General features: G+C 45.4%; 1 protein-coding gene across 1 annotated transcript in view; it reads right to left on the bottom strand.

Moving 5' to 3' along the window:
* The window catches only part of mbd2 (methyl-CpG binding domain protein 2), a 48,618-nt gene that overhangs the window by 22,431 nt on the left and 3,641 nt on the right, over window positions 1-22,546 (bottom strand). Inside the window, exon 2 of the mRNA XM_066659616.1 lies at window positions 10,939-11,098. Coding sequence (XP_066515713.1) covers window positions 10,939-11,098 — 160 coding nt within the window. The remainder of the gene's footprint in view (window positions 1-10,938; window positions 11,099-22,546) is intronic.

The raw sequence follows: 22,546 nt of genomic DNA, 5'->3' as shown, positions 1-22,546 counted from the left end.
GAGCACCTGGAGGAAACCCACCCAGACACAGGGAAAACACACCACACTCCTCACAGACAGTCACCCGGAGGAAACCCACGCAGACACAGGGAGAACACACCACACTCCTCACAGACAGTCACCCGGAGGAAACCCACGCAGACACAGGGAGAACACACCACACTCCTCACAGACACTCACCCGGAGGAAACCCATGCAGACACAGACAGAACACACCACACTCCTCACAGACAGTCACCCGGAGGAAACCCATGGGGACACAGGGAGAACACACCAAACTCCTCACAGACAGTCACCCGGAGGAAACCCACGCAGACACAGGGAGAACACACCACACTCCTCACAGACAGTCACCCGGAGGAAACCCACGCAGACACAGGGAGAACACACCACACTCCTCACAGACAGTCACCCGGAGCGGGACTCAAAACCATAAGTTCCTGGAACCTGGAGCTGTGTGACTGCAACACTCCCTGCTGCACCACTGTAGTCACAATAGTCTCCGTTCAACGAAAAAAAGGTTGTTTTGAGAGGACAGCATGATGTTGTCTTGTATTTAATGGCCGTCTTCCACAAAATGGTCACCCCTGGGAAAAGACTAACTCTATATTTCTGAACTGCTGCAGTCAAAGTGTTGAAGTCCGTTTCAAGCGGCGTGGTCAGGGACATTTCAGAGGCTTTAGTTCAGTTTGAAAGCCTTTAAAATAATTTATATCATAAAAAAATATATAGATTAATTTGCAAATCAGGGGCCCAAGTTCCGATTTGGTGCTGCATCTTATGTAGAGTGCAGACACCCATAATTTTCCCGCCCCTCACAGCGCTGGGCCTGTGTTAATGTGAAAGAGCCAAGACGAGGTTTCAAAAACAACAAAACAGACACACAGGCGCAGAGAAATAAGGGCGGCAAGTAAAAACGAAAATGAAAGGGAGCTGAGAAACCGTTAAAAACCAGAGCTTCTGCTCCTCACTGCTGTGCACTCGAGGGTCGGAGTAAACAGTGAGCGGCTCATTATGATTTAAAGGAACCTACCGTTGTGAACAGGGCCGTTAGGCTGCTGTGGGGTTTGATCCTTCTGGTATTTTTGACCAAAGCAGGTCACAGACATTTCATCAAGACCCCAGAGCTGCGTCTACTTGTGGAAAAGGGGAAAATATCTCAGATACGTCCTACAAAAATTAGTTGGATTAACAGTAAGGCAAGTGTTCGCTTCACATTTAAATACGTCCTTCACGCCCGTTCACATCTGGCATCAACATTCGTCTCAGGTGATCCAATCACAAGTGATGGCCAAAACCCATGGCCGTTCACACCCGAGTGCTAGAGCTTCACTCATCAGAGCAACAGGAATGCAAACATAGACACCATCCTGAGATTACATCTGCCCTGAGCTTCTCACAGATTATCATCCTTTTACGGACCTTGTGCAAACGCATGCTTTAGAACAGGAGCAGAAGTCAGACCTTATCAGACCGTCCATCCTTAAAAACACAGCAGCAGTCAGGCTTCAGGGGGGAAGGGGGTGATCCCCTGCCACTTGGGTCATTATCTGTGGTGTGTTCTCTCTGTGTCTGTGTGGGTTTACTCCGGGTACTCCAGTTTCCTCCCACAGTCCAAACACAAGTCTAAGGTATTTTTTTGCTGTGTGAAACTGTCCACAAGCGTGAGTTAGTGACAGGGTGTGTGTGTGTGAAACTGTCCAAGTGTGAGTGTGAGATACTGTTCAAGTGTGAGTGACAGGGTGAGTGTGTGAATCTGTCCACAATGATAAGTGTGTGACTGGGTGAGTGTATTAAACTGTCCACAGGTGTGAGTGTGAGTGAGTGACTGAGTGAGCGTATTAAACTGTCCACAGTGATGAGTGAGTGACTGGGTGAGCGTATTAAACTGTTCACAGTGATGAGTGAGTGACAGGGTGAGTGTGTGAAACTGTCCACAGTGATAAGTGTGTGATTGGGTGAGTGTGTGAAACTGTTCACAGTGATAAGTGTGTGACTGGGTGAGTGTGTGAAACTGTTCACAGTGATGAGTGAGTGACTGAGTGAGCGTATTAAACTGTCCACAGGTGTGAGTGTGAGTGACTGGGTGAGTGTATTAAACTGTCCACAGTGATGAGTGAGTGACTGGGTGAGTGTATTAAACTGTTCACAGTCATGAGTGAGTGACTGAGTGAGTGTATTAAACTGTCCACAGTGATGAGCGAGTGACTGGGTGAGCGTATTAAACTGTCCACAGGTGTGAGTGTATTAAACTTTGATCCCCTGCCACTTGGGTCATTATCTGTGGTGTGTTCTCTCTGTGTCTGTGTGGGTTTCCTCCGGGTACTCCAGTTTCCTCTCACAGTCCAAACACAAGTCTTAAGAATTTTGTTGCTGTGTGAAACTGTCCACAAGCGTGAGTTAGTGACAGGGTGTGTGTGTGTGAAACTGTCCAAGTGTGAGTGTGAGATACTGTTCAAGTGTGAGTGTGAGTGAGTGACTGGGTGAGTGTATTAAACTGTCCACAGTGATGAGTGAGTGACAGGGTGAGTGTGTGAAACTGTCCACAGTGATAAGTGTGTGACTGGGTGAGTGTGTGAAACTGTTCACAGTGATAAGTGTGTGACTGGGTGAGTGTGTGAAACTGTTCACAGTGATGAGTGAGTGACTGAGTGAGCGTATTAAACTGTCCACAGTGATGAGTGATTGACTGAGTGAGCGTATTAAACTGTCCACAGTGATGAGTGAGTCACTGGGTGAGTGTATTAAACTGTTCACAGTCATGAGTGAGTGACTGAGTGAGTGTATTAAACTGTCCACAGTGATGAGTGAGTGACAAGGTGAGTGTATTAAACTGCCTACAGTGATGAGTGAGTGACAAGGTGAGTGTATTAAACTGTCCACAGTGATGAGCGAGTGACTGGGTGAGCGTATTAAACTGTCCACAGGTGTGAGTGTATTAAACTTTGATCCCCTGCCACTTGGGTCATTATCTGTGGTGTGTTCTCTCTGTGTCTGTGTGGGTTTCCTCCGGGTACTCCAGTTTCCTCTCACAGTCCAAACACAAGTCTTAGGTATTTTGTTGCTGTGTGAAACTGTCCACAAGCGTGAGTTAGTGACAGGGTGTGTGTGTGTGAAACTGTCCAAGTGTGAGTGTGAGATGCTATTCAAGTGTGAGTGACAGGGTGAGTGTGTGAATCTGTCCACAATGATAAGTGTGTGACTGGGTGAGTGTATTAAACTGTCCACAGGTGTGAGTGTGAGTGAGTGACTGGGTGAGTGTATTAAACTGTCCACAGTGATGAGTGAGTGACTGGGTGAGCGTATTAAACTGCCCACAGTCATGAGTGAGTGACTGGGTGAGCGTATTAAACTGCCCACAGTCATGAGTGAGTGACTGGGTGAGTGTATTAAACTGTTCACAGTCATGAGTGAGTGACTGGGTGAGTGTATTAAACTGTTCACAGTCATGAGTGAGTGACTGAGTGAGTGTATTAAACTGTCCACAGTGATGAGTGACAAGGTGAGTGTATTAAACTGTCCACAGTGATGAGCGTATTAAACTGCCCACAGTGATGAGCGAGTGACAAGGTGAGTGTATTAAACTGCCCACAGTGATGAGTGAGTGACTGGGTGAGTGTATTAAACTGCCCACAGTGATGAGTGAGTGAGTGTATTAAACTGTCCACAGTGATGAGTGAGTGACAAGGTGAGTGTATTAAACTGTCCACAGTGATGAGTGAGTGACAAGGTGAGTGTATTAAACTGTCCACAGTAATGAGCGAGTGACTGGGTGAGTGTATTAAACTGCCCAGTGATGAGCGAGTGACAAGGTGAGTGTATTAAACTTTCCACAGTGATGAGTGAGTGACAAGGTGAGTGTATTAAACTTTCCACAGTGATGAGTGAGTGACTGGGTGAGTGTATTAAACTGCCCACAATGATGAGCATATTAAACTGTGTGAAACTGTTCAAGTGTGAGTGACAGGGTGAGTGTGTGAATCTGTCCACAATGATAAGTGTGTGACTGGGTGAGTGTATTAAACTGTCCACAGGTGTGAGTGTGAGTGAGTGACTGGGTGAGTGTATTAAACTGTCCACAGTGATGAGTGAGTGACTGGGTGAGCGTATTAAACTGTTCACAGTGATGAGTGAGTGACTGGGTGAGCGTATTAAACTGTCCACAGTCATGAGTGAGTGACTGGGTGAGCGTATTAAACTGCCCACAGTCATGAGTGAGTGACTGGGTGAGCGTATTAAACTGCCCACAGTCATGAGTGAGTGACTGGGTGAGCGTATTAAACTGTCCACAGTGATGAGTGAGTGACTGGGTGAGCGTATTAAACTGTCCACAGGTGTGAGTGAGTGATTGGGTGAGCGTATTAAACTGTCCACAGGTGTGAGTGTGAGTGACTGGGTGAGTGTATTAAACTGCCCACAGGTGTGAGTGTGAGTGACTGGGTGAGTGTATTAAACTGCCCACAGTGATGAGTGTGAGTGACTGGGTGAGTGTATTAAACTGTCCACAGTGATGAGTGTGAGTGACTGGGTGAGTGTATTAAACTGTCCACAGTGATGAGCGAGTGACAAGGTGAGTGTATTAAACTGTCCACAGTGATGAGTGAGTGAGTGTGTAAAAACCATCCATAGACATGCGTGTGTGAGTGACAGGGTGAGTGTGTGTAACTGCCCACAGGTGTGAGAGTGTGAGTCCAGTGAGTGTTCCTGCTTTGTGCCAGTGATTCAGGTCAGGCTCCGGACACATGGAGACCCTCATGAGGATGAAGCTGTTAAGAAAATGAACCAAGAAAAAAATTCTAAAAATGACAGTGACTGTTTATGGTACAGAAAGCACAATATTATCATATCATAAATCCTGAAACCCCAGTCCTGAATAGACTTGTCACCGGATCGGACCACTTCTCTAAAGTGGGGGAGGTGCACCATGGATAAGAGGGGTTTAAAATGTGTCGTTGTTTTGGACACTTGGGCCTGAACGCTCTTGAGACCAGCACTTATTTATTCCGCAGCTATTTTAGGAGCGTCGCTCACGTAAGCAGTTCCAGGGAATGGATTTAGGACGTCCAGTCCAGTGTCCGGCCTGGTGGTGCAGCCTATAGTGGGGGGGCCCCCCATTCAGTTCCTGGCACGATTGGACTGTCGAAAGATTCAAAAGCTAAAGAAACAGACAAACAAAGGTGAACCCTACTCTGCCCTAAGAGGCAGCCTCTCCGTAACCAAGACAAGTGTGTGGAGATCCAGAGAGGCCTATTCCTTTCGCTATGATTCCAGACTGATCCCAGATGTTATCAATTATCAGACCGACAAACACATTTCAACTTGATACGGAGCTGCATTAGCAGAGTTACTGACGACATCAAATGCCAATGATCTGTGTTGAATTACAATTACGCAAATCATTCTTAATATAGCGCAAGACTTCTCTTAAAGAGCCGTAATGCACGTGTACGCGCGTGTGTGTGTGTGTGCGCGCGCGTGTGTGTCAGTGAGTGATTGAGCCGGGAGGTGTGGTCATGTATAACGTTACACATTCATAAGACACAATCTCAGCACAAGTTCTTTGCAGGGTTCAACGCTAACATTTTTCTTACTTGCACAGTAGGGCCAGTAACTGGAAAGTTCAGTCCTGAACCATGTTTTTACTGTCCGAAACTAATCTTTGTATTTTAAGGTGTTAGTCAATACATAAACACATAAAAAATATATTTCGTTAAAATTATTTATCATTAAAGGTGGTATGGTTGTGCAGCAAGTTAGTGTCGCAGTCACACAGCTCCAGGGTCTTGGAGGTTGCGGGTTTGAATCCCGCTCCAGGTGACTGTCTGTGAGGAGTGCGGTGTGTTCTCCCTGTGTCTGTGTGGGTTTCCTCCAGGTGACTGTCTGTGAGGAATGTGGTGTGTTCTCCCTGTGTCTGCTTGGGTTTCCTCCGGGTGACTGTCTGTGAGGAATGTGGTGTGTTCTCCCTGTGTCTGCTTGGGTTTCCTCCGGGTGACTGTCTGTGAGGAGTGTGGTGTGTTCTCTCTGTGTCTGCGTGGGTTTCCTCCGGGTGACTGTCTGTGAGGAGTGTGGTGTGTTCTCTCTGTGTCTGCGTGGGTTTCCTCCGGGTGACTGTCTGTGAGGAGTGTGGTGTGTTCTCCCTGTGTCTGTGTGGGTTTCCTCCAGGTGAATGTCTGTGAGGAATGTGGTGTGTTCTCCCTGTGTCTGCTTGGGTTTCCTCCGGGTGACTGTCTGTGAGGAATGTGGTGTGTTCTCTCTGTGTCTGCTTGGGTTTCCTCCGGGTGAATGTCTGTGAGGAATGTGGTGTGTTCTCCCTGTGTCTGCTTGGGTTTCCTCCGGGTGACTGTCTGTGAGGAGTGTGGTGTGTTCTCTCTGTGTCTGCGTGGGTTTCCTCCGGGTGACTGTCTGTGAGGAGTGTGGTGTGTTCTCTCTGTGTCTGCGTGGGTTTCCTCCGGGTGACTGTCTGTGAGGAGTGTGGTGTGTTCTCCCTGTGTCTGCGTGGGTTTCCTCCGGGTGACTGTCTGTGAGGAGTGTGGTGTGTTCTCCCTGTGTCTGCGTAGGTTTCTTCCGGGTGACTGTCTGTGAGTAATGTGGTGTGTTCTCTCTGTGTCTGCGTGGGTTTCCTCCGGGTGACTGTCTGTGAGGAGTGTGGTGTGTTCTCTCTGTGTCTGCGTGGGTTTCCTCCGGGTGACTGTATGTGAGGAGTGTGGTGTGTTCTCTCTGTGTCTGCGTGGGTTTCCTCCGGGTGACTGTATGTGAGGAGTGTGGTGTGTTCTCTCTGTGTCTGCGTGGGTTTCCTCCGGGTGACTGTCTGTGAGGAGTGTGGTGTGTTCTCCCTGTGTCTGTGTGGGTTTCCTCCGGGTGACTGTCTGTGAGGAGTGTGGTGTGTTCTCTCTGTGCCTGTGTGGGTTTCCTCCGGGTGACTGTCTGTGAGGAATGTGGTGTGTTCTCCCTGTGTCTGCGTGGGTTTCCTCCGGGTGCCTGTCTGTGAGGAATGTGGTGTGTTCTCCCTGTGTCTGCGTGGGTTTCCTCCGGGTGAGTGTCTGTGAGGAGTGTGGTGTGTTCTCCCTGTGTCTGCGTGGGTTTCCTCCGGGTGCCTGTCTGTGAGGAATGTGGTGTGTTCTCCCGTGTCTGCGTGGGTTTCCTCCGGGTGACTGTCTGTGAGGAGTGTGGTGTGTTCTCTCTGTGTCTGCGTGGGTTTCCTCCAGGTGACTGTCTGTGAGGAGTGTGATGTGTTCTCTCTGTGCCTGTGTGGGTTTCCTCCGGGTGACTGTCTGTGAGGAGTGTGGTATGTTCTCCCTGTGTCTGCGTGGGTTTCCTCCGGGTGACTGTCTGTGAGGAGTGTTGTGTGTTCTCCCTGTCTGTGTGGGTTTCCTCCGGGTGACTGTCTGTGAGAAGTGTGGTGTGTTCTCCCTGTCAGTGTGGGTTTCCTCCAGGTGCTCCGGTTTACTCCCACTATCCAAAAAACACACGTTGGTAGGTGCATTGGCGACTCAAAGGTATCCCGTAGGTGTGAGTGTTTGAGTGAATGTGTGTGTTGCCTTATGGGAGACTGGCGCCCCCTCCAGGGTGTGCTCCTGCCTTGCGCCCAGTGTTTCCAAGTAGGCTCTGAACTGAATAAGCAGTTACACATAATGAATGAATATTTACTATTACAACGAGCACATTTAATCACTAGGTTTGGGTAGAGTTCACATTTGGACTGATGTTGGTACCTGGAATTTGGTAACAGTACACAATAGGTGCTTTTCCGCTTCATGGAACCAACATGGCTCGGTTCGACTCTTGCTTTTCCACTGGCCAAATCTGGTCCCTGGAACCAGTAAAATTTTTTGGTCCCTCCTCATACAGTCCCAACCAAACAGAGTAGTTAAACACTACAGAGTGACACTAATTCATCCTGAAGTATATTGATAGTGCCACAATCCAATGCTGGGTACTTGTGGGCCAAAATTATGCTCCTAGTAACTTCCAGAAGTAATTGTAGACGTTCTGCTTTAAATAAGAATTCAAAAAATGTTTAACAAAAAAAAAATGTTTAACACAGCCAAGAGATGACGCTGGTCAGAAATGTGATCGGATACACACACACACACACACACACAAACCCAGACAAACCCACCCCACGGGATCAGGGTCATGTCCAACAGGAATGTCCAAAAACGTCTGTAGAACGAAGAAAAAGTTTCCCGTCAGTGACGTGGCCTTACAGGGAAGCCACTTTAGCAGAATTTGTTACACAACCTTCATAGCAGAGGACACCAAACTTCAGGAACAGAAGCAGAAAATGATCAGCCGAGCACGAGGCAGTGGAGTGTGCGGGTCAGAAAACAAAAGGGCCTCCGTCATTGTAAAACCCCCAACTGGCCTGAATAGTCGTGTCAAAAAGTGCAATGCCACAACGGAGAGTAAGAGCATTTTTCCGGAGGTTTCCGCAAGCTTCCATTTCACAGACTTCGGGAAAACCCTCTTATCTCCACTGTCACTTTTCACTTTTTGGTATCATTTGAAAAATGTTACAATATCGAGGCAAAGGAAGAAATTCTTGCCACGTAAACAGATAGTTAACTTCCAGTTAAAGTCAATACATGCTTTTCAATGTATTTTAAAGTCACTTTTATGGAAAAACGAGGTTTTGTTCCATGAGACACGATAGGCTTTTGTTTTAGCTGTTTTTCCCTCTAAGTCTATGTGCCTGGTCCTGCGTGGCACAGCTGAGTTCTTCTGTTATCTGCTCAGTCAGGGTGACACAACGATTAGAGTGTAAACAAGGACACACACACACACACACACAATAAGAACACATGCATAGAAACACCCACAGACAAATACAAAGGCAGGTATACAAACACACGCTAGCATACAAACACACAAAAACACAGATATAAACACACACATACACACACCCACACACAAGTACAGGCATACAAACAGACAGATACACACAGATATATACAAATAGAAACACACACACACACACACACACGGATATATACAGATAGAAACAAACACACACACACACAAAAACAGCAATATAAACACACAAACACATATGCATATAAAGACAAGCATACAGATACACACACACACGTGTACAGGCATACAAACACAGACAGATACACACAGACACACACACAGACACAGGCGGATATAAAGACAAGCATACAGATAAACACAAACACACACACACACACACACACACACACACACAGAAACAAACACACAAACACAGGCTGGTATAAAGACAAGCATACAGATAAACACACACACGCACGCACACACAAACTAACTGTAATCCACTGGACAGTTTTTGAGTATGTTGTATTATGTACTGCATTCTGTAACTACACCCCTTAGCTTCAGCGACCCCTAGGTCTGAGTGAACTGAATGAATTATGAGGAGCACTGCAAATGAGGGTGGGGCTCTCCTGCATTGTTAGTTTCATTTTCATAATGAATTATTAACCCCCTCGCGGCAAGGAGACCAAAGCAACGAGGTGAACTGGGCGAGAACAAGCGCTAGTGAACACTACTCCGATTCAAGCGTCATCAGGGGGCGGAGACAGGGGTGGGAACACTGGATTATTGATTTGCATGCTGTGATCCAAGGACTGAGCTACGTCATTCACAACCAAAATATATATTTACATTTTAAACAAGACAAAGCAAAGCAAGTTTAACTGTTTACTGAAAAAAAAAGTTCCCAGGAGCTATTCGCAACACCCCTCACAGCATGTTTTAAAAGGAAAAAAATTATTCTCGCCATTTCCTTCTTCAAAGAACTTTCATTTTCTCTTTTATCTCGAGCGATTTGAGAGCTCTGCTATTTCCCAGTTCCTCTTAAACGTGGAGCTGAGGACATGTGTGATAAGAAAAGACTAAGCAGGGTTTTCTGATGCTAACTCTGACCGTGATAAGTCATTTAGATGATGAATGTGATGGAGAGGGAAGGATGGCAAGACTCTAAACTACCCCAAGCACCAAATGAGGATTAAAATAGTGTAATAACAAGTTCACAAAATCAGCCACAGTAGGACAGTTATATGGCAAAACACTAGGTCTACAGTAGACTAAAATAATAAATAAACAATGGGAGTTTGACAAAAACAAATCTGAAAATCCCAGAAAGACTTTCTTCCCACTCTTGAAACGTTTTTTTTTTCTTTTAAAGAAGATCGACCAGTTGTTATTTCTCAACAAGAAAAAGCTCACAGACTAAAGACTGAAAACCGCCAAAGATGAGTCTTGAAAACGAGTTTGAACCGTATGGACAATATCCAGATCCACATTAACCACAAACAAGTTTGGAAATGTTTAACACTTAGTGGAAAAATACTGACACTTATTTTTGTAGAAAGCTTTCACAAGGCTTCATCATATAACCCTCCTGTTATCTGTGGGTCAGTTTGACCCCATTCAAAGCTGAACGTCTGTAAATAAATTATTGCCATCCCCCCCCCCACCATTATATTCAATGGGAAAACTGGGTAGATATAACATTAACATGATGATCTGCTTTCTGTGTCCTGTCCATCTTTACTGTGCATCCTGTGCTCATCATTTCCTGGGGTCAGTTGGATCTCAAGCTAATTTAGCTGTGTAAAACATTACAAATATCAACATTTTACACCTATTTATTTTGTTTGTTGTGAACAACTTTGGGATCACTCTGCTATACAATACTGTCATTTTAAATGTTTAATTTTTTAAAAATGAAAAGCTCCCTCTGTTCTTACAACTTTAATGATAATCATTTTCGGGTGGTTTAAAGTTGTTGTGGTGAAACTGACCCCAAAGATAAAGATCAAAGACAATGTCTCCCATACTCCCAGTTGCTCCTTTAATTCTTGCTAATGTCCTATTTACTAACATCCTAAGGTTCTGTCGTTTAGGACTTGGCGCATTTTTACGCAGCTGAAGTTCCAGCTGTTTGTTGGATACCTTGGACAGGCTGAGATTCTCACTGCGAAACCTCTGCTTGTTTTTTTGCAGTTTGCTGGGCATCATCTTCCCCGTGCGGAAGTCGAAACATCCTAGGTCGACCGAGTTGCCCAGGTAACGGGACAGCTGGGGTTTGCTCCTGAACTTCTTCCCCGTGGGGCTGGAGGTGAACAAACAAACAAAACAACAACAGCAGCGTGAGAGTCAGCCAACAAAGACAAGTCACTGTTCCGCATGCACACTTTAATTCTTCGGTTCTCCACCGGAGAGCCAGCCAGGTCACGGTCTCATCTGGAGCAGACGCACTTGCACAGCTCATTTCCTCCAGGTTTCTGCCTGTATGACTAATGAGTTTATAATAACGAGGCTACACATTAAGCTAAGGGCATAGGTTACACATGCCCTAAAGAAAGTTTACACAGAGAATTCACACAGGCCTTCACACAGTGCTTGGAGACCAGCAGTACCGTGGAAATGACGTAAGCCAATAACTCAGCACTGGCCGTCTTCCTGAGAACTCACATCAACAGGCCCAAACTGAACTACAGGGGAATTCCACCAAATTTGTAAATATTTCTGCAAAATGTCATCGAGATGCAAATTTATTCACCGAGAATGAGCTGATGATTCCTAAGAACAAAGTGTCCACTCCAAAAGTTACATAGTGCAGTTTCTGCAGTGCCGAGCCAATGACAGAGGCTCTATTCTCACTATTACAGGTCAGTGGAGCAGCTAAATGATTATGAAGCTGTAAACTGAAGGTTAAAAAAAGTGTGACCTATTGCTCCTTTAAGCCGAGGAGTCAGCCATGTTTATAATTAGTGACCCCAAACCCTGGCAAACCTGTAACAAATCTCCCCTGAAAGAGCGCATGTCACATTGTTAAATATGTATTACTTCCTGTGGGGTAGAGAGACCACCGCACACCGGACGTTCTGCGTGGTGCTGTCAAGACGACAACACAAAGCCTGGCGAAACCACAGAGAGCGCTTAACACTGAGAGCACTGATAAAAATCAAGCTCAAGTTCCTTTTATGCTATACTCGTATGAGGCTCCACACAAGCTTCATGTCGCCATGCTCAATGCCAAGTGTCGGCTAGAGGGGTCTGGAGTGACTAAGCGCTGTCCTATACCTTTGGGATGAGCCTTCATTTAAGCAGGAAAACAATTAATTACGAATATATTTCAAAATAAAAGTAACCAACCACCATATCCTTGGGTAAAACAGTGCTCCAATGAGCGAAAATTAACATATGAAAACAGGAGGCGTTAAGACCAGTGCTCTACATGACGTGGAAGGGTGGAGGTGTAAAGGCAGCGAGTTGACACCAAATGTGTTTCTGCAGTGTTTCTCAGATTAAGGGGGAGGGAGGGTTATGACCCCATTACATAACCTGTTTGTTTTCAGTGAAGCCAGTTACAGCACGTCTGTCCTGCTCCTCACATCTGGATCACCCAGTGGTCAATAAGAAAAGAACATTTCCATTGTTTCTGATCCCAGCGCTGTGCACGTCTAGTTCTGGAAGCGTTTTGTAGGCGGTAGCTTGACCCAAATTTACAGTATTCTCTGTCCTCCTAGTTTCCGAACTTCATTTGGACCTTAATTACACAATCTTTAGCTTTTTATCTTGGGGCTTATTTGTGCAATACCCTTTACATTTGCATGTTTGTCTCAAGGCTGCACGCAAATTCTTTTAAGGCAAGGCATAGGCCATGCTCTGTACACGTTCAACTCTAGCAGACAGATGTGGTACAGCATCAGCTGGATGTATGAAGCCAATTATCTTCCAAAAGAGCACCTTAAAAGCTTCATCCGGAACAGTCGCGGCAGTTTCGAGTTCAACAACAGTAACCACACTGAAACAGTGCAGAAATAGCAGTTAGCACAGCGGCAAGATGCCTATCTGGCTGCACGGCTGTGTGACAGTGTGTGTGACAGTGTAAGAGTGTGTAGCCTAATGTTCTCCAGATGCTGTCTACGCAGGTTTCAGGCCAGTAAGGCTTTATTTATGCAGCATCAAAATTTAGTTGTTGCAAATCGGCTCAACAGGCAATTGTCGCCTATTGCTAACAAAGACAGTAGGGGTTGCTTGTGCTGGTACAAGTGGATCAGACACAGCAGCTGCTGCTGGAATTTAGAATCCTGTCAGTGTCACAGCTGAACAGAGAACAGTACAGGGAGGTGGGTGTAATCAAGTGCAACTGTGAAACAAGATCTCCCAGTCTGTTTTTAGTGGGCTGCCTAAGCCACAAACCCTAGGAAAAAAAGAACGCTGAGTTTGTGCTGCGTCTTACGTCAAGCTCGGAGACTTTAGAATTACCCCGCCTCCTTGTCTGAGTCTCACCAATCACAGCACTGGCTTCGCACATATGTGAGATTGTAAAGATGAGTTTAAAAGGAGACTAACAGACAACGAGCATGGAAAAAAAACCCCACTGCTATGCGCTTGGGGTCGGGGTGAACAGCGAGTGGCTCATTATCATTTAAAGGAACAGGCACTGAAAGCTGAGAACGCTGCTTGATCCTTGTGGTGTTTTGACCAAAGCATGTCACAGACATTTTCATTAAGACCCGATCTGTGTTCACTTCTGGAAAAAGGGTGTATGATGTCACCTTTATGTCAGTCAGGTAAAATGTGTGTCATGAACATTAAGGATATGAATGTTGGCTTTCTGTTTTGGAGATGGATTATCTTCATAGAAGTCTTCATAAAAATATTTCTAGATAAGGCACAAATAAGAAAGCTATGTATGTCACTGCGTTTTTGTGACCAGACAGGTTTGGTGCTGACAAAGGAAAAAAAACTGAACTCTACAAGACGAGCGTATCTTTGGTGTGGTTGGAGCATTGCCAGAAATGACTGAGCAACACTCAGCTCAACAGGCTTAAGGTTAGTCTACGCGCTGCATGAGTCAGTGATGAGTCAAAACAGAAATGAGAGGGAGAAGAACACACACCCAGCGGTGTGTTCTCACACACACACACACACACACACACACGCACACATCTGTTTTATAAACTTTCTGGACACTTGCTGATCCAACATCTTCCAAAATTAAGGCTCTTAGGGGGGAGTTTGTTCCGCTTTACAGCAGGAACATCCTCTTCTCTTCTGGGAAGGTTCTGGACCCGACATCGGAACGTTACTGTGAAGATCTGAGTGCATTCAGACGCAAAACATTACTGTTGTTAGGTACTGAACACACAACTCACCACCCAGTGAACACCTTAGGCTAGTCATAACCTGGCTTTAAAGGAACACTTAAGATTTGATTTTGGGGCTCCTCCTAGCGTAATCTCTTTTTTTCCAGCACTGTACTGAAACCAAAAGGGTGATGGGGTGGTTTCCTACCCTCTTCGAAATGTTACATAGTGCAGTTTCTGCAATGCTGAACCCAGAGTAGCAATGGCTACTATTCTATTCTCTCTATTAAAGGTCACTGGAGAATCACAATGATTTTAAAGCCATAATATAAAGGTAAAAACACTACATAGTGTTACTTTAAGCATAGGGAACTCATGCTCTCGTGTGTAGCTGCTTCCAAAACATCCCATTCTATTGGCAGCACCTCTCTACAGAGAACAGAACCCGATCCTCTATAGATAGAGATCATCCTGGCTTTCTTTTGTGTGATTCCAGATCCGTCTGATATAAAACAAACACATACACTAAGAAAACGCAGCTCTATCATGCCGCGCTGTTTACCAGCACACAGTCCGGTAATAATGTAGTCCACAGGGAAGCGGAGCCCTTGTGAGTGAAGTGTGTTACTCCCTCGTCGTGGGGAAAGCACTGATGTAAGCAGGACCCCAGGCCTCTGTTCCTTTCTCAGCAGAGCGTGACCATATGGACACTGTGTGAGACCTGGACACAGATTCTCAGAGCGATGTGTGATGATTTAGGCATTGCAAATAGCAATGATAACAGATGATTAAAAGCTTTCAATATTTGTTGCTGACATCAGCCTCAAAGCTTTAAAACATTTCTACCCTGATTTTTGTGGCACCATGTGCGGTTTTAGAAAGCGTAAGATAATAGAGACGAAATAAGAGGAGGAGAACGGCCATGGGTTGAAAAAAGAAAGGGAAAGCTCATAAAGCTCAATACGGCAATTTAAAAACAGCCAATATATCTATGCAACAAACTACAGACGCTGTTTTTGTCAGTTGTTTGTGGCTTTCATTTCAAGTTAGCAGATCCCTCCATTCAAAGGGAAAAGAGCCTGGTCTTGTATGACTGGAACAACTGCCTGGGTGCGTTAACAAGGTGGTTGCCAAGTGGACAAACCTCTAGGATACCCAGTTTTCAGATCATCTTTAACGTTGTACAGTGCATCCAAGTAAACAAACGTCAAGCAGCAAGCCTGATGGATGACACTGGGGGTAAATGGACAAAAAAGTGTAAATTAAGAGTTTTCACTGAAACTCTTTATGGTTCAAGGGGGTCTCGAAGGCCCGGGGCGCTGTGTTGTTTCCCGGAAAGTGCAGGGAGCCGGCGGTGCCGTTAAAAGGGCGTAGGCCGGCCGCAAGAGCAGTGTGGTTAGAACTGCGTGAAGAGGGGGGAGGGGAGAGAGCGCAGGGAAGCATGTCGCTAGCTCCTCACTCTCGACTGCCCTTGTGCTGCCTTCCGCATAGTGTTAACCCCCGCAGTGCACCACACCACACACACACTTTTACCCAGACACACACACACACACTTTTACCCAGACACACGTTCACACAGTGCGCGAGAGAGCAAAAGCAAGAGAGACAGGGGGAGAGAGAGAGAAAGACTTCTTTCAGTTTTTCAAAGAAATTTCCATGGAAATTTCCTCATTTCTAAACTTCGCTCCTAGGAACCATATTCTCTGCTTCACTTGATTACAAAAACAAAAATCTTGAGATTATTGAGATCTAGGATCTGAGGTGACCACTTTAGAACTCACAACCATCTAAGGTTCTGAGATCATTCTGAGATCATTCTGCTTTTGTTGATTCTGTTTTACGCCTTTTAAAATGAGGTTTATATGTCGCCAAAGGCCTGGCTATTGTAAACGCTCACTGTTTAGATTTTTAAGACTGTCACAGGCAACAGCACACAATGAAATCAGTGAACGGCGCTTGGGGAAAACGGAGGATCACCCATAAGCACACGCAAGCAGCAGGGAAGCCCAGCGAGCTCCAGCAGAAACGCTCAATTATTCATTCTCCTCCTTTACCAACACCACACACACACACACACACACACACACAGGTTACAGTGCGTAGAGGTGTTTGCTTCTCAGACACACAGCTCCTCCGGGCCCTTTCTGTTCACACACAGCGCTTATATACTGTATGGTCTTGACTCAACTCTTCATTTCTGATTTTCCATTAGGGACATTTGGTGCCTGGTACCTGGAAACGGGTATTGATTCAGTACGTTTGCTTGTGGATCCGAGCAAGTCAAGTAGGCACTAAACGTGACATTTAAACCTTGCAGATCGCTGATTGGCCAAAGAGAGTCGTCAATCACGACGCAATGCAGACATCCAGCACAAACAACAACAATATTATTAACGCACGAATATGCAATGGGTAAACAACTATTAACATTAACGTCGCCATTGTTGTTATTTCCATACCCTGCTGTTCCTAATAGAGACAGGGTTTTGTAGCTTCACTGGCTACAACCCAGCAGTTGGGGTGGGGGGAGGGCGGGGGTTGTTCAGCAGGAGCCATTGTATTGGAGAACCAGGCACCAGAGACCAAACAGTTGAGTCGAGTAGGTACCCTGCAGTGGAAAAGCGGCATCAACATTAAGCATTAGACTTGATGTAGTAACTTCTCTACAGAGAAGATTGGGTTCTATTCCCTGCTTGGGTAAGCACCCCAATTCTTGTGAAGAGTCCCAACACATCATTCACATACCACTGTATCAGGATTAGATATGCAAGTCACTCTGGATAAAAACATCACAAGAAACATGCAGTTGGTTAATAAACATGGACGATTTTGCCCACCTATGTATTTAGTTTTATTCACAAATGCCAATAGCATTACAATCTGGACAGTGGTTGTTTACTTTCAACTCTCCAGTATCAACCTCAGCTGAACCGCTGAGCTGCTGTTTACTGGAGTGGACCACAGCCTGTATTTATTCCTCTCTTAGAGCCACATAGACAATTCACAGTCAGACAAATCATCTTGAGCGCAGACACAGGCGGCCTGCCGTTAATTGTGTGTGACTCAGTTAAAGCACAGGAGGCAAATGACTTCAAACAAGAAGAGATTCATGATTCAACGGCGATCAACACAAACAGGAAGTGTGCTCTTGGCCCGAGTCCTACAAGGTCTTGTGGGGATTAGCTAACACTGTTTGCTCAGACTTTGTTCTGAAGGTAGGAGCCTGTAGTGAAGCCTTATTCCTGAGCGCTGCGGAGGACGGCGGGTCACGGACTGCTCAGATAAACCGAAATATGTTTAAACGCTCGCTGGAGGAGGAAGAGAGAAAGAAGATCGAGCGTTCCACTTGAAGTGACACATCTACCGCTTTGACACAGAGAGGCCAAGGACACTGTGGTTACATCACACTCGCTCGCTCGCTCTCTCACTCACACACTCGCTCACTCACTCTCTCGCCCACTCGCTCGCTCAGGACACGGGTCAGAACGCCACGTCCACACACAGCAGAGAAACGTCACTGAAGGAGAATGAGAGACAGATATACTCAACATCAGCAGAAAACGCAGAAGCAGATATTAGAGGCGAATCAGTTAGAATCCTAAACCAATGCGTACAATCTATGATTAAAAAATCTATCGTAACTAATCTTTCCCGAAACAGCACACACACATATGCTCTCTAATCAAAGTACTGTACTAAGACAAGAGGTAACATTGTAGTTGTGTGTCCAGAGCAACCCAGAATCTTTAGGCGGAAGGCACCAACACACCCTGGACAAGGCACGTTCTCTAATTAAAATAATCACTCCCCTTATGCATGCGAATGACACGCCATTTACTAGGTGTACTCATGGGGTTGATTGCAGTAGCATACGACTAGAAACAAGAAATATAAAGATTAAAACTTGGATCTAGACCTGAAAAACAGTTAACAGTTTTGTGGCAAAGCACAGTAAAATTCCTGGTGTTTACTACTACAGAGTTTAAAAACAGACTCTTGTAAGTTACCGTGTCAAGCAAATATAGGAAGTCTCCCAGATGCCGCAGCGCCACACCACAGGTAACGTGGGATTGTTTTGTGCCAGCGGTAACATGGCACAGTAACAAAGCAAGAGTGTGGTGCCCATCTCATGTGGTGCCCATCTCACTCCCCTCCCCTCAAACCAGGACAGTGATATCAGGTGAGATTGGTGAGTGTGGTGAGATTGGGCACCACACTGGAGTAAGCTATACTTACTCCCCCCCCCCCACACACACACACACATAAATCATGAAGACGTTACAGTCAAACACATGTATTTTGTGATCTAAAAGCTGTTTGAAATAAACATAAAAATGCACATTAATTTTGTCTATGCAGCTAAACATTTTTATTAACATTTTATTTAAATTACTACATAGTGCTGTTAATGTTGTATTCAGCATCAAACTTGCTGTAATTATTTCAGTTTGTGTTTGAGTACTTTGGTAATACTGATAACTGCGATAATTTTGGCCACTATAATCATGATATTACATTTTCATACGTTTTCATGTCTACTTCCAGGAACACACACTATTAAATACTGAGTGGTGTAATGACTGAAAGGCTACCACAAATCAAAGGCATCCCAAAACCTCACATTTGTCCCCAACTGCAACTGAGATGACTGCAAACGGCAGCGGTGAAGGCAGGAGAACAGTCACCGGGAACCTGCATTCCTTCCCGAACAGAAACCAAACAAGCCTTTGTGAGCACTGGAGAGCAGGGAGAGAGGAATTCGGAGGATGACTCAAACTGTGAGTCAATGAAAACAGTCATTTGAGGCCCAGGACAAAGGCTAGGCCGAGTCTGAGGCATAATCATGAAGCATCTTGGAGTAGGAATGCTCTTTTGGGATCAGTTAATGCATTGTGTTGGGATCAGAATGAAACACCAGGGTGTGATGATGCAAGATTTCATGATTTGATATGATTTTGACAGAGAATAAGGGTGTAACTTTTTTTTACACCACCTCCAAATGTTAACTGACCTCCTGTAATTAGGGAATTTAGCCAGATACCGCTTACAGATGCAGCCATTGTGGACATGGACATTTCAAAGTCTTGCAGAGGCACCTGAGCATAAGGTCGAGCACTGTGCTGTGAAGCAAACCTTCAGAAGTGCAGAGGACTGGGCTAAGTGGAACTGAGCGAACTAGGTGCATTACAAAAAGGGAGTCCTACAGCTCTTTGACTTTGACTCACTTTGAAAAACTGACCGACCAATGGTGTGAGTGAGAAAAGCCCAGTGAGCGCCACATTCATATGCCCTGCTAACAAAGAGTAGAGCCAAGTATAGTGCCGCAGGGCTGATTTCAATGGAAACCCACCTACCAGGGAAAAGAATGAACATGCACATGGGCGTACACACACACACACACACACACACAACCGTGGTGTGACACACTCAGAAATGCAGTAAGATCTCATCAGGTGCATGTTGTATCCAGAGCGGAACACAACTGACCAGCCACACACACATCACAAGGTCACACTGATAGTTCAGTGATACTGAACATGTGGGAAAGACACCCTTCAGTGGTCACCTGATGCCCATGTTAGGAATTACGGCTCTACGCTCGATTTCTCAATGACGGAATCGAATGGGTTTTTTTTTTTTTTTTTTTAAACAGGTCCTACTGACATTACCCCCTGTGGATTTCTCTGGATCCTCTAAATTACGGTGTCAGCAATCTGTAAATCAACTGCTCTGAGAAAATAAATATACACTCTTAAAGATAAAGCTGCTACTAGGGCTGGACAATTATCAATCAATATACATCGCAAGATAAATGTTTCAATAACAGTGATATGATTCATAAACACATTTTCAATATTTTAATAGACACTATTCACAGCATCTGTCACTGACTGACGTCCATTACAGGACAATAATGAATCCAGCCCTAGGTGCCGCAAACGGTACTTAAGCGACGACATAGAAGAACCACTTTTGACTAAAACGTTTAAATGGGTAAAGAATCTTAAGACTGAATGATGGATTTTTAAACCTTTGAAAGGTTTCTTCACACTCGCACATCTATTAAACAAACATGGTTCTTTATGGAACCAAAACTGGTTCTTCTATGTCGTCGCTTAAGTACCGTTTGCCGCACCTTTATTTTTACGAGCGTAGCCCTTTTCTATATAGGTCACAGGGCTGTAAAAACCCTGTCCAATCATTTCAGTCGGACAGAACAAAATGACTGGGTGGCTTACCTGCCTGTCCATTAAAGCACCCTACCCGCGTGTGAGACTCGCAGCGCTGAAAGCTGGGGCAATGGCAGAGAAGGGTTTCCATCTATTGGTTTCTACAAAATCACCTACTCTAGCTTTAACGCGTCAAGATTTAAATTTTGCTACTTATGAATTAACCCCGCTGCTAAACTGACAAACCAGCCAACTTTGATAATAAAAATGGTCGTTTGCCCTGTAGATATAATTTACCGCTGATTCATTCATATTCTCAGTGCTCAATGAACTGGCAATCCAGAAAATCCAGGCATTTTAATCCAGGCATTAAAAAGCCCACATCTACTTCTCGGTAAGAGATGCTGCAATCAAGGCATTGTGAGGACAAGCAAAAAACAGGAAGAGTGTCAGACTCTACTCAGACAGGAAGCAGTGAATGATGCGATCCAAACAAGGAGAGAGGAGCTCAGAATGTACCAGAGAGTTTTGTTGATGTCTTTGGGATAGAAATTAATGGCAGTTCCCGTAAGCTGTGGGCTAGTACGAGGACAGTGTAAACTCGTGAGGAGTCAGAACAGTGAGTAGGCTGGATGTTTCCCTTTCGGAAAGTGAGAAACGTATTATTTCAGAAGAAACTGAGCATGACACCTGCTAACTCATATTGGGCTAAACTAATGACAAACTACAGCTGTGACCATGCAGTGTGGCTCAGGGGCACACAATGAGTGTCAGTGTAGTATTTTTGGCTTTAGTATTTTTTTTAATGTAGTATTATAACCTGTAACAGTGAGACTAGAGCCTCTGTTGTCACGGATCCAGAAACAGCACTATTTAACTTTCAGCAGAGGGTTTAGAAGCAGGTAGGAAACAACAGAACATAAAAAACATGACATGATTGGTTGAGAGGCATCACATGAGTGTCCAATCAATGCAGTGCAACTATTCCTTGCTAAAAACATTAATTGTTTGTAACCCTTATCTAGTTCAGGGTCGCAGTGTGTCCAGAGACTACCTGGAATCATTGGGCGCAAAGCACGAATACACCCTGAAGGGGGCACCAGTCCTTCAAAGGGCAACACACACATTCACACCTACGGACACTTTTGCCAATCCACCCACCAACATGTGTTTTTGGACTGTGGGACGAAACGCAGACACAGGGAGAACACACCACACTCCTCACAGACAGTCACCTGGAGGAAACCCACGCGGACACAGGGAGAACACACCACACTCCTCACAGACAGTCACCCGGAGGAAACCCACGCAGACACAGAGAGAACACACCACACTCCTCACAGACTGTAACCCAGAGGAAACCCATGCAGACACAGGGAGAACACACCACACTCCTCACAGACAGTCACCCAGAGCGGGAATCGAACCCACAACCTCCGGGTCCCTGGAGCTATGTGAGTGCTGCGCCACCGTGCCGCCCATTTGCTAAAAACAAGTGCCTTATTATCATTGTGTCAAATAATAAAATTTATGAATGAATAAAATAATGAAATACTGGCATAATCCTAAATATATGATCAATGTTATGCTATGATGGCAGTGACAACACTTTTGTATATATTTATTGCGCTAAAATTATCCGGGAAATCCACTGGCTTTGAAGTAAAATCACAGAACATCTTGTGCAACTCAGAGGAGAGAGAGCACTATGGGAATCTTTCAGCATCGTTCCACACCCTCACTTTGTGGAGTGGAGTTCCTTTAATCAACCCTCTGCTGGAACAGGGGTTTAGAATTGACCTGTCCAACGTCAGACCAGGTTTTTATCAAATGTTCCAAAGTGAGGGTTCAGGAGCCGGTTCAGTTCTGAAAACCAGGTCATCCTGAGCTTAAGGCTATAAGGGCATTCCCACTTAAGACAATGCTGAGCAATGTGACTAACTGCAGCTCCCAGTATATGTGTAATCAACACAAAAGCCACTCAAAGGCTAATTAAGTGTCTTTCAGACCAGAACATGCCCTTCCGACATGACAGCTTGGTACAGGCCCTTCGCTCTGTCCGGTTTGAAGCAAAGTTGGTTTATGGGCGTCCTCCTTCAAAACGACCACGCCGAATGAGCCGAGTCAAAGTCGCTGACGCCATGGCGTCACGGACGGCAGAACGGCGTGAAACCCTTAGCTTTCCTCCACATTTGCAGCATTGAGAGATCAGTTTACAGGCCTACTCTCACCATTGCGGCACCTCAAAACAAGCCGTGGCCAACACCCCTCCCCCACGGCTCACGAACACCA

This window comes from Hoplias malabaricus, chromosome 2, assembly GCF_029633855.1.
Source record: "Hoplias malabaricus isolate fHopMal1 chromosome 2, fHopMal1.hap1, whole genome shotgun sequence".
Classification (NCBI taxonomy): domain Eukaryota; kingdom Metazoa; phylum Chordata; class Actinopteri; order Characiformes; family Erythrinidae; genus Hoplias; species Hoplias malabaricus.
The sequence above is the reverse complement of the archived record's forward strand: the minus strand, read 5'-3'. Positions and strand labels throughout refer to the sequence as shown.